Source organism: Cephus cinctus, unplaced genomic scaffold (assembly GCF_000341935.2).
Source record: "Cephus cinctus unplaced genomic scaffold, Ccin1 Ccin1_scaffold0577, whole genome shotgun sequence".
Taxonomy (NCBI): domain Eukaryota; kingdom Metazoa; phylum Arthropoda; class Insecta; order Hymenoptera; family Cephidae; genus Cephus; species Cephus cinctus.
The window spans coordinates 571,506-587,261 of NW_014333226.1; the positions used below are offsets into that span (position 1 = coordinate 571,506).

General features: G+C 37.9%; 2 protein-coding genes across 4 annotated transcripts in view; one reads left to right on the forward strand and one right to left on the reverse strand.

Annotated features, from left to right (window-relative positions):
- Positions 1-1,353: 1,353 nt before the first annotated feature.
- The window catches only part of LOC107268658 (serine/arginine repetitive matrix protein 2), a 15,744-nt gene continuing 1,341 nt past the window's right edge, over positions 1,354-15,756 (forward strand). Inside the window, exons 1-16 of one of the 3 annotated variants that reach the window (XM_025085950.1) lie at positions 1,354-1,548; positions 2,788-2,902; positions 3,011-3,123; positions 3,252-3,378; positions 3,460-3,688; positions 4,292-4,402; positions 4,862-5,152; positions 5,231-5,484; positions 5,576-5,704; positions 5,817-5,922; positions 6,040-6,940; positions 7,132-7,464; positions 7,766-7,903; positions 8,211-8,399; positions 8,522-8,667; positions 8,745-11,244. In XM_025085950.1, the coding sequence (XP_024941718.1) occupies positions 2,834-2,902; positions 3,011-3,123; positions 3,252-3,378; positions 3,460-3,688; positions 4,292-4,402; positions 4,862-5,152; positions 5,231-5,484; positions 5,576-5,704; positions 5,817-5,922; positions 6,040-6,940; positions 7,132-7,464; positions 7,766-7,903; positions 8,211-8,399; positions 8,522-8,667; positions 8,745-8,866 (3,258 nt within the window). In that variant the 5' untranslated portion in view covers positions 1,354-1,548; positions 2,788-2,833 and the 3' untranslated portion in view covers positions 8,867-11,244. Of the gene's footprint in view, positions 1,549-2,787; positions 2,903-3,010; positions 3,124-3,251; positions 3,379-3,459; positions 3,689-4,291; positions 4,403-4,861; positions 5,153-5,230; positions 5,485-5,575; positions 5,705-5,816; positions 6,941-7,131; positions 7,465-7,765; positions 7,904-8,210; positions 8,400-8,521; positions 8,668-8,744; positions 11,245-15,756 lie in introns of those variants that run through there. The other 2 variants (XM_015741652.2, XM_015741653.2) reach the window with 2 other exon arrangements.
- Positions 11,416-15,756, reverse strand: part of LOC107268659 — an 8,051-nt gene continuing 3,710 nt past the window's right edge. The window contains exons 9-17 of the mRNA XM_025085949.1: positions 14,791-15,362; positions 14,364-14,732; positions 13,970-14,297; positions 13,722-13,880; positions 13,126-13,639; positions 12,856-13,052; positions 12,562-12,784; positions 12,307-12,468; positions 11,416-12,163 (exon numbers count right to left, since the gene is read on the reverse strand). Of these exons, the coding sequence (XP_024941717.1) occupies positions 11,955-12,163; positions 12,307-12,468; positions 12,562-12,784; positions 12,856-13,052; positions 13,126-13,639; positions 13,722-13,880; positions 13,970-14,297; positions 14,364-14,732; positions 14,791-15,362 (2,733 nt within the window). The 3' untranslated portion in view covers positions 11,416-11,954. The remainder of the gene's footprint in view (positions 12,164-12,306; positions 12,469-12,561; positions 12,785-12,855; positions 13,053-13,125; positions 13,640-13,721; positions 13,881-13,969; positions 14,298-14,363; positions 14,733-14,790; positions 15,363-15,756) is intronic.

Here is a 15,756-nt window from a genome sequence, read left to right on the forward strand (position 1 = left end):
ACGTTGAGTGTAGATAGGTACCTATCTACACTCAACGCTGAGAACAATGGAACAGTAGGCCCGGCGTAGAACCGGCGTAGAACAGTAGAACCCTAGGCCGGCGCGTAGCTATAAAGTAAGAGGTTGGAATTAACTGTAAAGTTGGGTCGCGTTGTGCTAGTCCCGACCATGTTTGGCGCGGTATCTTTAAATGCTATAATATGGAACACTGCATAATTTCCTAACTTCGCATAAACATGAACGCGACATATGCACCTGTGTTTCTTCCATTTAAGTTTTCATTTGACCAGTACAACAGACGAAAGTAATGTTCTTATTATTTCTATAAAGAATAGCACAAAGAAGCATATTACTCTAAACCCATATAGCTTCTTCTTTTTCGATGATGTATGAATGGACATAGCCAGCAATTCTAATATTTCTACTTTACAGCTGTTGCCAATAAAAAATAGCCAATAATATGATTCTAGCGACCAGTCAACATCTGCTGTAACATGAACACTAAGGCATGCAATCACACTATCAGTGTGATTGGAAAATGTATCGTCTCTTAAGTGCGTTCCAGACGAGCTATCATAAGTATTGGCTGATGTTATCCTCATTTCATCCGAAAGTAAAACACAGTCTCGATCAATACCATACTTCATCAATGTTGTAAATTTCACTGTAATGCTTCACAGACATATTTTTGAGACTATATTTTAAGAAAATACAAGACAAATTAATTTTCTTAAATATCTAGATTAGAATACTCCTTTTAAGGTCTTGAAATGTAATACTACCATCAGTGTATAAACTGGTATTAACAATAGAATGAATTAGTTATTGTTCGATTGAGAACGTTACGAAATCACTTATTTAATCCTCAACCGTTACAAAAAAGGCCAAAATGATATAATGGATAACGTGCTTCGATTAAGGTGTGATCGTTGAGGGTTAACATTGAGTACATCAAAATGTAGAATGCTTATTTATAAAATATGAGATACATACCAATAACAGCTACACCCGACGATTTATAGTAGTTAGAAATTATTCCATGCAAGAGTAGGAGATAAATGCATTAAAAAGTAAGGGAAGAAGAAAGGTAACGACTTTTATTAACAATATCTTCTCCTGAGCGATTTTGATATTTGGAATATTCCAACAGTCAGTTACAAATTCGGATAAAAATATTCGTTCCTAGAAAAATATCAATGTCCAGCATAAACATTAAAATGAAATTATCAACGTTCGTAACGCATAAGAATAATGATTTAAATCTTAATTTCCTTACAGACGAAGTGACGAATTGGTCACATGGTAGGTCACGTGGTTAAGGGAAAGAGCGGTTCTTAATACGCGCTTGCGCAGTAGCTAGTAAAAGCGTCCATGCGGCAGAGTAGAGACGTGGTAGAAACGTAGCAAACGAAGTGTAATCGTATGGTATCGTGCGTGAATGTAAGTGTGAGTGTCGCGTGCTGATCACAGCCGGGAAAAGCGCGAGTGAACGTGCTGGTCACATGTGACGGTATCGGAAAGAGCATCGAGAATTGCATGTGTTTCAAAGTAAGTAGCCGACATACAGTGTGAAACGAGGGTGGTTGGTGCGTCAGGGCCGTTAGATGTTACGTGAACAAGCGTTATTTATACCGAGGATTCCGGGCTAAATATGTAGGCGGCTCAGAGGCTCGTCTGGCAGGCAGGCAGGCAGGCAAGCAAGCAAGCAAGCAAGCAGTCAGGACGGCAGGCAAGCAGGCAGGCATATATATACTAGCTGGTACATGATAAAACACGTTATGCATCGCATCAGAATAATGTACTGATTCTGAGAATAGCATAAAAACTTCTGGGCCGATAAGAGATATCACTAGTTTCTCTACGATTCCAGATTGATTTCCAGCCGCTACGGGTTAACCCTGGAGGTGTGGCGTGTCGTGTGTCTGTAATGCAATGTATATGCATACATGCGGGGACTGGCGCGTGGCCCCCTAGTTTCAATAGTAAAGCGGCCAAAGTGAATGCCTCTTTAAGATTGTGTGCGGTCGCTCGGCGAGTCTGACTGTGTGCATCGACTTGCGGGTATTTTACCCGCGTGTCTCGACCATTGTTTTTTGAGCAAAAAACGCACGTTATCTAAAATAGTATTACGTAAAGTGATGCATAAAGATTTCTCGACCACGGGGTGAAATATCGACTTACGCGGTTAAACCGTTTTATCGGACTGTTAACGGTACCGTCGTTCTTTGGATGTATCAACGGTCTGGCATTTGCGGAGATTTGCACGGCGGCGTGTTCTTATTGACCTCTTCCACGAACATAGCGATTGCTTTGTTACTCATCAAGTGTTTAGAGTTTTCTTTTTTGGAGAGTTTTTAGGGTATTATTGGTTGTGTTGATTAGGGTTCCTCGACGAAACGTTCGATATACGAAAGGTGATGTATAGCTGCAAAATGAGGTTTTAAACATAACCTCAGTTGTAAGCATGTGGTGGTCATGCACTGTACTGTACGCCGGTCTGTAAAATGTACCGTTATGCATTTTTCTTGGAGCAGATAAAACTTGATTATTACAGGGTACACCCTTAAACATAATGCTTTATAGTTAGACCCTTTCCTATAAACTATTGCACTAAGTCTATTCAGATGAAAGAAGGCTGGTAGTCAAACCTAAGATGTTTGTCCTGTTAAAAAATTATTAATATTGCCTTAATTGATTCACATTGTCTATTTGCTCAGATTATATATAAATTATATTTGCCTTACATTTATTTTTGAAGTTTTTTTCAACTTCAATTTGTGATTTCAGATTATTATAGCAAGTCTGGCGTCGAATATATAACAGTGAGTGTGTCATGGAAGCAGGATTTTTAAATTTCCACGATGAGGAGCACTTTTCGGATTTCTCACTGCCCTTGGACCAGGTAGTTATTATTTAACACACTCTTCAATACTGTACTCTACTATTCCTCTTGTCTAATATGATTATCATTACGATAGAAGAGACTTTTCATTGTAGTATTTCTTTGTAGCACAATTTGCTGGAGGAGTCACAGGGTTCACTAATGGAAATGGTGCATGACGAATATGGATATATTGAAAATCGCATTGATACTTCTGCTGGCCTTTGGGGCACAGAACAAGAGTAAGAACTAATATTATTTTTTGTGTTAATGCAAATACTGATAAATTTCATCTAATAACTAATAAAAACATTTGTGAAAGTGGAAACTCTTAATTGTAACAATTATAAAGATTAATAATTTTCTTTAGGCTTAATGGAGATATAGCTGTGTTACCAGTTTCTGGAGTTGCCTCCGTTATCCCCAAAATGGAGCATACTAAGGAGGACTTTGCTAAGGTCCTTACAGATTGGCAGGAGCACATTGGTTACCTTCAGGTGGTGCAGATTTTTCAATTTTCGTTGTGCAGTCTTCTAATGCGTTTTAGAATACATTTTTATAATATGCAACTATTGTAGGCTTCGGACATGGAAGAGGACATAGATGTGAAGGATATGGTAAGCCTCACCATGAGTACACCTGAGAAGATGAGTACAGATCTTCCAAAGAATATATTCCAAGATGAACCATCAAGTCGTAATAGCCAACGCTCACCATCTGGAAAACGAAGTAAACCAAATGACATCAAACATCCACGTTCGAAAGTCATACGCATGTCTGAATCAGAACAGAGTGACAAAGATATAGGTATGTATATTTCAACAATATATTGTGCACTTCTAGCTTTCTTGATTTACATATATTAACAAAGAATTGTGATAATTTTGCACATTTCATGCCTTTCTTTTTCCATTGAAATATATTTTGCCCTGCTTGAAAGGAATATCTGCTCCATCTTTTCATAATTTTATGTATGTTGTTGAACTAATTTATTTTAATTAAAATTTATCTTCTTCTGTACTTTGGAATAATGCTTTTGGCACGCTCTGCTTAATTCATACTAAAAAAGCAAGAATTTGATTATTACGCTACTAGAATTATTTTCTGCTTTTGCGTGCAAATGATCTGTGTGAATGTATGTGAAAAAATTTCAGTTATTTTAATTTTGAAATTTCCATTTGATGTGGAATCATACTCACGTTTAAAAGTTTAGCAGATTCAACATAACAACAATGAATTTCGCGATATTATTGCATAGTGTTATATTAACGGTATAAACAATTTTCTGGTAAACTGAATATTTTGTTCTAAAATTATAACTATGCCATTTTTAATTCCATGAATTTTATAGGACAATAACATATTTCAGGATCGACTGACTCATAAAAATAATCTATATCGTTTGTGTAGATGTTGTAGGGCTAGACTCGGTCGACGAAATAGACCCTGACATTGACCTGACCAATATCAATTGTGAACGTGCGAATTCCCTGTGTGATGATTTTGATTATGATGATTTAGGTTTGTTACACACACTATTTTCCGCACTGATACACTTCGATTGCATGTGGTAGAAGGTGCTGTTTCGTTTTCTGTCATGATGTATAATATGTCAGTGACAAGAATGAATGCGCTCCAGACACGTACATACTAACCCTTATTTGAACTTGTAACTTATTGCTTTTTAAGGTACCAAAAGAATATCGCTTTTCATCTCGAAATTCTCTTTGGACTGGTTCAGTACAACCACACATATTTTATCAACTATAATTAATCGTTATACAAATATGCGTTCGTTTACACGTTTTCTTTCAATTAAGAAACGTGTACGAAATATCAAGTTGAAATAAAAATTTAGAAACAAAATATATACTGTTAGTTGGCTGATGACCAATCCTTGTTCAGCTTACTACTGCGTCGTACAAGAGTAGCGCAATGAAGAGCCTAATACTATTATTTTAATAGATTTACTTGGCTTAGGTGGTGCGGTGAAAAACGGGACATTCGACCTCGCATCCTACATTGCGGAAGATGACGATAAAGCCGAGAAGACCGTGTCAGCGATCGGACGTGATCCTAATTCCACTTCTGAGAAGCAGCTAAAAAGGAACATCGTCAATGAGGAAACAAAAAAGGACCAACAACTGAAGCTTAAGACAGGTGGTATCACAAGCAAACTGCCTAAGAAACAAAGAAAGGCGGTTAAACACAAATTGGAAACTGAAAGTGAAGACTGCATTGACGTGGAAACAGTGTCCGAACAAGTACCAGGTAGTTTGAAATACATGATAAAAAAAAAATCATGCAGTAATGAGAATATAAAACCAAAATGCAATTTTATAATGTCAGTTTTGGAAGCTGGTGATGTTAAGAGTCTCTTGGAGCAATTCGAAGCCTCTGAAGCTGTCACGAATTTCACACTCTCTAGTAGCAACGGTCGACTTGTAACAGGGAGTGATTTACGACTTTATTCAAATAAGGGTCGCCCGACTCTGGAGAAATTACAGCTGACTCCGATAAAGAAACCAGCAGAGGCGCAAGATTCCACATTACACCAAAATATCAGAGACTCTCTTCCAAAAGAAATTATCGACAGGATAAAGGTGATTGCACTTAGTCTATTTTCAGTCTCTGTTTTTGGTATTATTCTAGAGTTAATCGTGAATCTGATCATCATGCTATGTTGTGCAATAGGCATCAGGGCGTAAAAAAATTATATCAGTGATACCTGCGATACCCAACACAAAAAGTGGAACGCGTAGTAGTGGAACACGAATGCAAGATGCTGCGGCGACACTTTCACGTAACAAACTACTGAAAATAGTAAGCAATATTATAATTTTATCTATAATGACACATAGCTATTGACTACGTCATGGTACCGAACTCCTTATTCTAGAATTTCAAAGCATAACGGACAATTATATTTTACCAGGTGGCCAACAGTCCGAACGCAAGTGGAAGAATCGACGGGTCTGTTCAATTGGATCACGACTACTGCAGTAGCGCTAGTTCAGCTATCAGCAGCTCAGACAGCAACAGTGAGTACGATAGACAGTCAAGTGACAGTGAGAAAACGTCTCCTATCAAGGATGACGGCTCTAGGCAATCAGACTATTATATAATGTATACTAAAAACATGGAGCATGCACGTTCAGTCGGTCGCAAGAATAACACGAGGCGCTGTGGTGGAGAGCGCTGGACAGACAATAGCTCAAAGAAGGACAGTGGTTTGGAATCTGGTGACGTCAGCGATGCCAGCGAAGAGCAGACCATGACTGAGGCTAAAGTTAAAGGAACAGCGATGGACCATGCTAGGGATCAGCTCAAGGAATGTCAACTCAAGCAAACGAATTCCAAGACCGTGAATACCGTAAATTCCGTGAATTCTGTAGTTTCTGTAAATATTTCTAATGCGTCTAACAAGTCAGCAAATAAGCCTACTCCAGTGTATGAAATGAAGATAAGGTCAGCACTCGCCACTAGTATACTCCAGCTAAGAAAAGGTGTTCTCACCAAGACAAAGTCTGTAGACGGTGGAGGTCACAAAGTCAAACAAATGGTTTCCGTCCTGAAGAAACCACCAAATGTATCACAGCCTCTGATTTTGTCAAGTAATCTTAATGAGAGTATTGTGACTACGACTAACAGCTTAAACAACAAAGTTCAGAACATCATACTTCAAGATATTTCGAGTGAAATAACAAGCGAAGACACAAAGAGACCGCCGCGAAAGAAACTTAATTTGGCGGAATACAGAAGCAGACGGGAACAAAATCGTAGTGATAGTAGTAGAACTAGTTCTCCCGTACAACCAATGACTTTGGTGTATATTCATCATGTGTCGACGACGACGGAACCGATAAAGGACGATCCTGAAAATCCAGTTTGGTCTGAGAGAGAGATTGTTTCTATACTAAAACCGAAGTCTGAAGTGGAAGAGGAGAAAGTCAAACCCAAACCACCAACTCGTGAAATAGCAATACAGACTAATGAGACAGTTTTCGACTGTCCATCGAGGACCAGCGAGAACACCGATGAAAATGATGCGCAAAAGAAGTGAGTACCGTTGATGGATTAACCATAATTTGTAATGTCTGCACAAAATTTATATCCTTAAAAAAAAAAGGGAACTGTTTTTCAAGGATTCGGCATCCTATATATATTAAAAAGAAATATTTTTTATTTATTTAAAAGTGCACGTATAAATTTGACGAATGAATCTGATGAATGTGTATAACGCCTTGCAGAGTTAGTCAAATGAAAGACAGGAAACAACGACGGTACAGACAGCACAGAGTTACTTCCAGTTCAAGTCGATCAAGATCAAGAAGCAGAAGTAAAAGTAGAAGCAGAAGCAGAAGCAGAAGCAAAAGTAGGAGCAGATCACGCAGACGCAGCAATAATCGCCGCAGAAGAATAAGTCATCGACGTAGCTCCGTCAGTTCCAGTAGCAGTTGGTCATCGCGTTCTCGATCACACACAAGATCTACTTCCAGTTCGAGGTCGAGGTCATCCCGATCACGTTCTAGGTCTTCCAGGTCAAGATCAAGGTCTTCCTCACGATACTCCAGTTGTTCCAGGTATGTTGGATTAAGCACAACGTTGAGATTTAAAAGAAAAAAATGTTCTCGACGTTACTTAGGTTCTCGTTGAGTCTTCTTGGAGAACCCTAATGTCTCGAAGCTGAACTCACAAACCTGAATATAATTCTTAGTACTCTGAGAAGTCTTAATGCATCCTCGCAAAGCTTCGGAATTCGTGTTTGACCTTCGCGCAAATCGATATAAGATCCAACATAGCAGCAGGATAATGGCAAATGAGAATCATATAGAAATATAAAAGTAAAGTCTCTCTAAGAGTCCGCGAATCGCGTGATTGTAGGTCTTCATCTCGATCGAATTTCGGACGGAGTAAATGGTCAGGTCATCGGAGAGGAGAAAGGCGCGAACGCAGGAGAAGTTATGATAGGCACAGACGCCGCTCCTCTAGGAGCAGTCATGGCTACAGGGACTGGAGGAGGTAAACACCTTGCTTCAAATTAGCGACAACAGAATCTTTAGACTTTCTATGTGAGATCGAGTTTTACGTGTCATAATTAACCTACTATCCAGCATAAAATTTTCATTTTTTCCCCTTTTTATTTCTGCTCACTGGCAATAAGATTGTGAACAAGAAACGCTCAGTTTTTATCCTGTTAACATATGAAAACGCGGCACTTCGGCGAGACGTAGTCCGAATGTATAGTCCGCATTACCCATTGCGTTTGATTTTTAATGAAATTGAAAAGTGGAGACGCAACTATTGATTTGATCTTTTTAAATATCAGATCACCACCAAACTCCTATAGGAGACCTTATGATGGCTGGTACGACAGAGAGAAGCAGAGGCAGGTGGAGGAACGAAGAGTTATTTATGTAGGAAGACTAGACGAGGGTATCACAAAGGCTGAATTGCGGAGGAGATTTGAAGTTTTTGGACCCGTCGTTGATATCAGTGTACATTTTCGTGAACACGGGTAAGCACCTGCGGCTTGTACGAGCATCTTGATGCGTCACGATCACGCTAATCTTATGCTAGAGAATAAAATAGTTAGAGTCACGGGACTTGACTAACTAGAAGATATTCCATATGATACAGGGACAATTACGGTTTCGTAACGTTCGCGTATAAGAATGATGCATATGAAGCTGTTGAACATGGCAACGATGATCCTTCTCAGCCGAGATACGATCTTTGTTTCGGTGGGCGGAGAGCGTTCTGCAAAGTGAAATATGCAGATCTTGGTAAGCAGGATGGTTCAGTCCTTTTATCTAAGTATTTCTTTTTTAATTTTTTAACAATATTTACGTGCGTCCGTTAGATGGAATTGCAAGCAATTCATTGGGGGGTGGCAGCAGAGGTATGCTCAAGGCTGATGAAGACAATACGTTTGACCTCTTGCTGAAGGAAGCGCAGGCTAAACTACGTAAAAGAAAGGTTTGACATACGTACTGCTTATTAGTTGTAAATGTAATTTAAAGACTAGTACAGTTATCGTCGTTGCGATTGCGATGAAACGGGAAACAATACTGTATAGATAGTAACGAACGTAATAATGTCAGTGGTACCACGTCAGAGAGCAATGTAATACAGTTAATGTAAAGTTACACTCGCTGTATTTTTTTGGATTCCTCGGCACATAGCTGACGCAATTAACAAATTATAATTATGTAAAGTAGGATTGAACTTGTAGATATACAAGCGATTAGGTAACCATGCGCCAGCATTAGCGTGCTTGCGCGTATTACAAGGAAAAAATAATAATCAACATCATATGATTCCCACGCGCGCTGTTTTGTGGCATTGATCTTTTGCAAATACTCAGCGTTAATTCTTATTTAAACATTGTTTTTCTTTTTTTTTTTTTATAATTTATCAGCTGTAATCTTTTGATGCAAGTATCTGCATGCATTTGTATCTGATATTTGAAGTATCGGTAACGAGTGTACGGTCCTGATATAAAATTTACTTCCAAACGATATCCTTCTGTTCTATTTTGCTTGGGTGTCAAAAGTTCATATCCGCCCTCTATTCTGAATTATTGACAGTGAAGTACACTACACAAGATCATTTTAGCCTTTCTTTTCTTTAATATATATATGGTTTTTTTTTGTTTATGATCTAACGGTTCTCTATATTATACTGTCGATTGAATAGAGCTGCGAGAAACTTTTTACCTGTTTTGTAAAATGGAACGATTTCTGTAACTTCCTGAACTCTTATTTCTGGCGTCAAACATGCTCAGAAAAATAAGTTACAATTCCTTGTACGTCAGTCATATAAGTCGCATGATTACTTGTTGATTTTAACTCGGGCGAATGTGGCAGAACGTTGAGAATTGTGGGATCACTTCGCCGACGAATGTTTATAATACTGCCATAAATTCGGAGCTGGGGATGCGAAATAGAAATAATGTGTCTGAATTTACAATTCACTTGTCGATTAAAACTACATGTTATCAATGTCCGTTCCTCTGTAACTTGACACGTTGTAATGTCAGGATAACGAATATTATAACGACGCAATTCTATGATTGGTGTAACGAAAAGGTACTGTTACGGATCTGTAAAAGTATTATACCTAAATCTATACTTAACGTATAATGGCACGTGAGTACCACACATAAAGCAAACACAGTGTCAAATCGATATCATACAGAACAATTTAGTTTTCTCGATATGTCCATTTTATATCTGAAAAAGCAAACACGGGAATTGATCCTGCTTGAAGTTCCTTGTTTTGAAAATTATTTTTTAACATTGGTCCGCCTGATTATGTATCCATTGACATGCCGATTCTTTTATTATAATTTTTTAATGTACTCACGACTGGATATCGTGACGATAAAAAATTATTTTATCTTACTTCACTTTCTTTTTTCCCTTGAGTTTCAATATTTCCTGAAACGGGTATACGTAAAGGAATATATTGGAAATTATCTTATTGTATTTGGCGGATTAGGGAATACGATCTGCATGACATTTTCCTAAGCTCGATCGTATAAGTCAACTACATCTAAGAATTTAATTATGCAAATATAATTAAGTATCTTTAAGTAATATGTGTACTCATCTCATATGCTGAAACTCGTGGTGTTGTATAATCGCAACGCCAAGTCCATCATGTTTTATATTACATTATGATCTTATGATAATGTCATTGCATCCATCCTAACTGGTAGACCCATTTAATTAGGAGAATCGGAGAATATGGGAATTTCAGTTTAATTGTTACTAGATACGTTAGAATTGCAGGGGCCATGACCCTTGCAAATCTAAGGTAGCACAGTTATCCAGCTGCTTTTCTATCATTTTGATACGTTCTCTGAAATTGTATGGGTTGTCTTTTGCGTATAATTTTATACAGTAATAACATTAACAATGATAGTGGTAATTGTAGTTATAATTGTAATCGAGGTATCAGTAAAAATATTAATGATACTAATAATATCGATACTGTTAAGAACAAGGACTCGTAACAGCTGTGAACAATTTTGTACGAGAGGTAAATGAGGATCTATCGATCGTGCGAATGAACTTTAAATAATTAAATTTCTCTGACGCCGTACCTATATGGCAGAATTGCTATCGATGACAGTGTCTCCAAGTAAAATCTATGACATAGGTATAAAAGTGTGGGAAAAATTTTATCTTGAAAGTGTATCAGATCAACTATAAGTTTGCAAAATGCACACTTGATCTTGCAGGCACTTCGATAGATCTCTTAGTTATCGCGTTAAACCTTTAACCCACGAGAGAATTATAATTTGCTTCTGAATATTACGTTATAGATATGTGATAAACGAATTACGCTGCTTTTAACTTGTGTTGATTTTACAAATAAAATTTACATCATCCATTAAACACTATTTCGCGAAAGATACATGCGTGGCCAGCCTGTATGGCTATTTGGATGATGTGTAAAAAATAAGTTTTAAAAATCTGAGGACCTGCGTATTGTAACATGGTTTTTTTTTTAATTATTATAATTCACTCCGGGATACACGGATGTATAGCTATCAGTTTAATGCAAAATTTAAAATCATTAATATTTACATCAAAGCTAATTGTCATCTTCGATTTCATAATTCATGATAGTTACATTGATTCGATTGCGTATGATTAAAAATTTTATAGGAAATGTGTTACATTCGGTCAAGGGTCTTGAGTAAGGACTATCATCACGGAGCGCGAACGTTGCGAAATACTCAAATTTGAAAAGTTTTACTTAAATGCAACAGGTGTCCTTTTTCGGAAAGCCTAACAAGCCTAATGAATATTAGGCAAATTAAGGTATAATCTGTTCTGTTTTATATCGACATTTTCCGGTTTTATACAAGAAGTACGTAGCTTATTCAATTTTCCTTATCAAACTGAAGTATCAAAAATTGTAGGGTCGTAGGAAAATGCCATCTGGTAGATTCGAGTAAAAAACTCGTTCCAGTTTAAAAGTATTCTATGACTCTCACCTTCCATGACTGTTTAGTATCTAGGTCTTCGAAACATGCGACACTTGCTATCAGACATTCCTATCACTTATTTGCGTTGTATGATTTGCGTTTTTCGTCTTTATTTTCTATGATTGATGACTCGGTTTGTTGTTTGCAAATCAAATTTATGTCAAGGTAGCGCAATTCCTTTTTATCGAGACTCGTCAAGATTAGTTTCGTTTCATATAGCTTCGGAGTAGTTGCCAGTATATGGATAGTCATTTCGCACTCTTCTTGGAGTGGTCTCACATCTAGAAATTAGCATTACATTACCAAAGGCACAACACAAATAATCGTATCATTATAAGAGCGTTTGATTTTTGTAATGTGAATTACATATAAATATCGAATAGAAGGGTTAAAATAGAACCAGTTACACTTGTCTTGGACTAACCGGGTATAGTAAATGTCGCAGGTACTGTGAGCAAGTTCGGCTTACTGGTTGTAGTAACATTATAGGTAACGCATGTTTTAAATATATGGATAAACTCCATTGCCGCAGAATCAGTATGATCTCCCATCAACCAATGAATCAATCTGAGTCCAATATTCGTATCTTTGGAAATGAAAAGAAGTGTCATAAATATCGTTAATGTTTACAACGTTTTGGTGTAGAAAACGTCAACGACAACGAGGTTCGCCACTGTACCTAAGTGGCGGGCCCAAAAAGCACGTTCTTTTGGATTAAGAGTCTTCTGAAACATTTGACTGATGCAATTCCAAAGGTGACCATTTCTAGAAGGAATTTTGATTGTGATATTCAATGGACAAGTGTCGGTAACGTTTGATGGTGGATCAATGCATACGCATTTCTCTTTGTCCCATTGAATAATAATTTTCTCTGATATTGTTGGAGTTGAACGTGAGTTTATCTGAAGTAGCAATTTAATGATCATCAGGTACGGATGTTCCAGAGATTCGAGAAAATCTATATGAATTATACTTGAATTATGAAGTCACCCATCCTAGATTGAAATATCAACCAAAACTTTCGAGGTGATGGTTCGATGCAGGCTATAGTCACTGATAAGTTGGCACTCTCTTCGTTTTCCGCTATGGACAGAGTATTTTGATTGACGAACAAACGCCTTGGTACTTTCCTCAAACGCAAGTCGGCCCACCTTGCCATCCTTAGTGCAGCTGGACAGTGGAAATTGGAGTTAGGAATTCGTAGAATATCGTGCAATTACAAGTAAACGATTGAAATTAGTACCAGGATTAGTCGGCGGGTCTTCTGTCAACCATATGTCATATTCAGCAGTGTACTTGTAGGGTACTCGAATTTTCAAATCTTTGTCAACCACTCGATACAGTCTGTTAGTAATGTTGTACGTATTTACAATTCCAAGGTGATTAGCACTGCCTTCTAGTACAAATAGCTGATTTATGGCAAAGTGGGACGCAATCGCTGAACCGCATAGTAATAAGTAAGCTGTAAATGAAATTGTAACGTGTCCAACTGAAAAAGCGTATAGTTGACTACAGAGATACTTTAAGGGACGTTTCTTCATGCCTTTGGTCTTCTGCATTTTTCTCGCGTAAAACTTGAGCATTAAGACATTACTGTCACGGGGATTAATATGGAATATGGAATGCGGTTGAACAGCAGAGAAGAATGCGGATTCATTGTTAATAAATTGTACGATGTAATTAACTCCGTTGTCCCATATGTTACTGAAGTTTATTCGCCGTGTGATTGTCTCAGTTAACGGGCAGCTAAATTTTATCTACACAAAGATTCGATCAAGTGCTCATTTATATTCCTGAGATGTATTAACGTAGCAGCATAATTTTTGTAATTTCGAATACCTTTGTTCTAGTTGTGTAAGTTGGCAATATCTGAAAGAGATGTACCACCAACATTAACATCTGAACGCAGTTCGGCTTTGTGATCTGGGACGGGTCGATCATAAAACCGAGACGAATTTTTCTCCAGGCTGCGACGATACATATGGCATTATGAAACCTCTGAAAAGAAGATGGACGCTCCCATGTATTAATGACTTAATGATGCCACGCCGAGGACGTTCTATACTGAAATTGCAAAGTAGCCATACTTCTTCGACGTTTCGTGGGGAGATATAAATGTTACGAAAGTATTCGTCAATCAGAAATGGACAGTATGCCGCAGTGACAGCGATAAAGACTAATCCATCGGAAAGGACATCATCGAAGTCAAGTATAGCTCGTTGTTGTAGAACGTCCTTTGTCTCGTTAGAATTTAAGATAACACGATCGTCGATCATCCAATCCTGCTTGCGTTGTATTTCGAAGTGATAATCCAACCAAGCTAGAAGAAGTGCTTCTTGCTTGCAATGTACAATATTTTTAGCTGCTATATTAATTATACTCGTGAAGTTTAACTTCTGTGGCAAATTCGCCAAGCTGAAACGAGTCAGGAGAGTAAGTTAGAGTTAACCGAACGATTGTCATTGCGTTTTATTCCAATACCTCAGGCTAGATCCCCCGGTTAGATCTGATACTCGCATAGACATTCGACTATATACGTTGTTCTCTAAACTTTCAATGTTTACTCTACTGAGAACCAATGTCTTGTATGTTTGTAAAATTACGTCGAGCCAGCATTGCTTGCTTCTTGAGTCAAATAGTTCTCTGTCCAATTGAATGTTAATGAGCCTATCTTTTTTACTGGAACTATTTCTCATTTGCGACGCTTTAATGTAGTCGGTGTAGCTTAGAAGAAATTCTGGGTACACGTGTGCCAGACATGCTCCTTGGGCCATCAGGAAATGCAAGATGTTGTTATAGAGACTTAGCACGTGATTGATTCTTTCCTCGTCATTTTCGGGCAAGGTTACTCTATCGACAGGCTAGTAAGAATTTCATGCAATCGCACAATAGGCACAGGTATACTCACGGTTCCTGGATATATTTGAAAGTATTGTTTCCAATCAGAGACTCGAGAACGTCGATAAAGGATTGATTAACGGCGTGACTTTTTCTCTTATCTTTGATCGGTGTTCTTATCAAACATAGTCCCGAAAGTACTGCAGTGATACCGTCGACCACATTTGGATAGAAGTTAAACCTCAAAGGGCACGAGTAAAGCCACTCTTCAGCAGTTTTCATCGCTGTCTGCATGTGCTGCGCATAGTCGCTGCAACGAAGTCGAACTTTTTGTAGATATTTGAGAATATTTATTGGACCTTCTGTGGTCGCAAAGCGGACTAACGAGCTTCTGTCGGCGTTGGGAAAGAACGGATAAGACAGCTTTGATTGGTCGCGCATTCTGGTATTGTTTTGAAGATTGCTCGAGTCTTTGGCATCTATATAAACATTGTCGGCTTCCTCTTGTTTGCTATCCTCATCTTCCGCTTCGTTCACTGGCGTGGCTTTTAACTTTGTAGAGGATGAAGTCACTTTGAATGTGGTCTTGCTGTATTGACTTATATTCGAGTGAGCGCTGTGCCTTGGCAATGATTCATTTGTCTGTGAATAATAGTAACTTTTATTTCTTATTTCGATTAAACTTCTCTTAAGTTTCACTTTTAACGACGGAGACATACGTATTTACGAACTGTTCCTGGCTGTTGAATCATATGGATGGACTCCTCGTCATCCGATTGTATTGATATGTATGAAATCTCAGGCTGGGGTCCAATTTTAATACTTTCAATCGAAGATCGAAAGGATGCATGCGTTGTTAATAAGTTGTTATCCGCTGTAGCGAATATCATTATGGAATAATAAGATAGATTCTTGTCATCATGAAATTCTATCCTCGTACACAATGAAACGGGTTCTTCGCTTTTAAACGTTATAATGGTTTCTATGTTCTCGGATCTGATTACAGCCAAACGTTTTTTTTTTTTTTTTTTTTTTT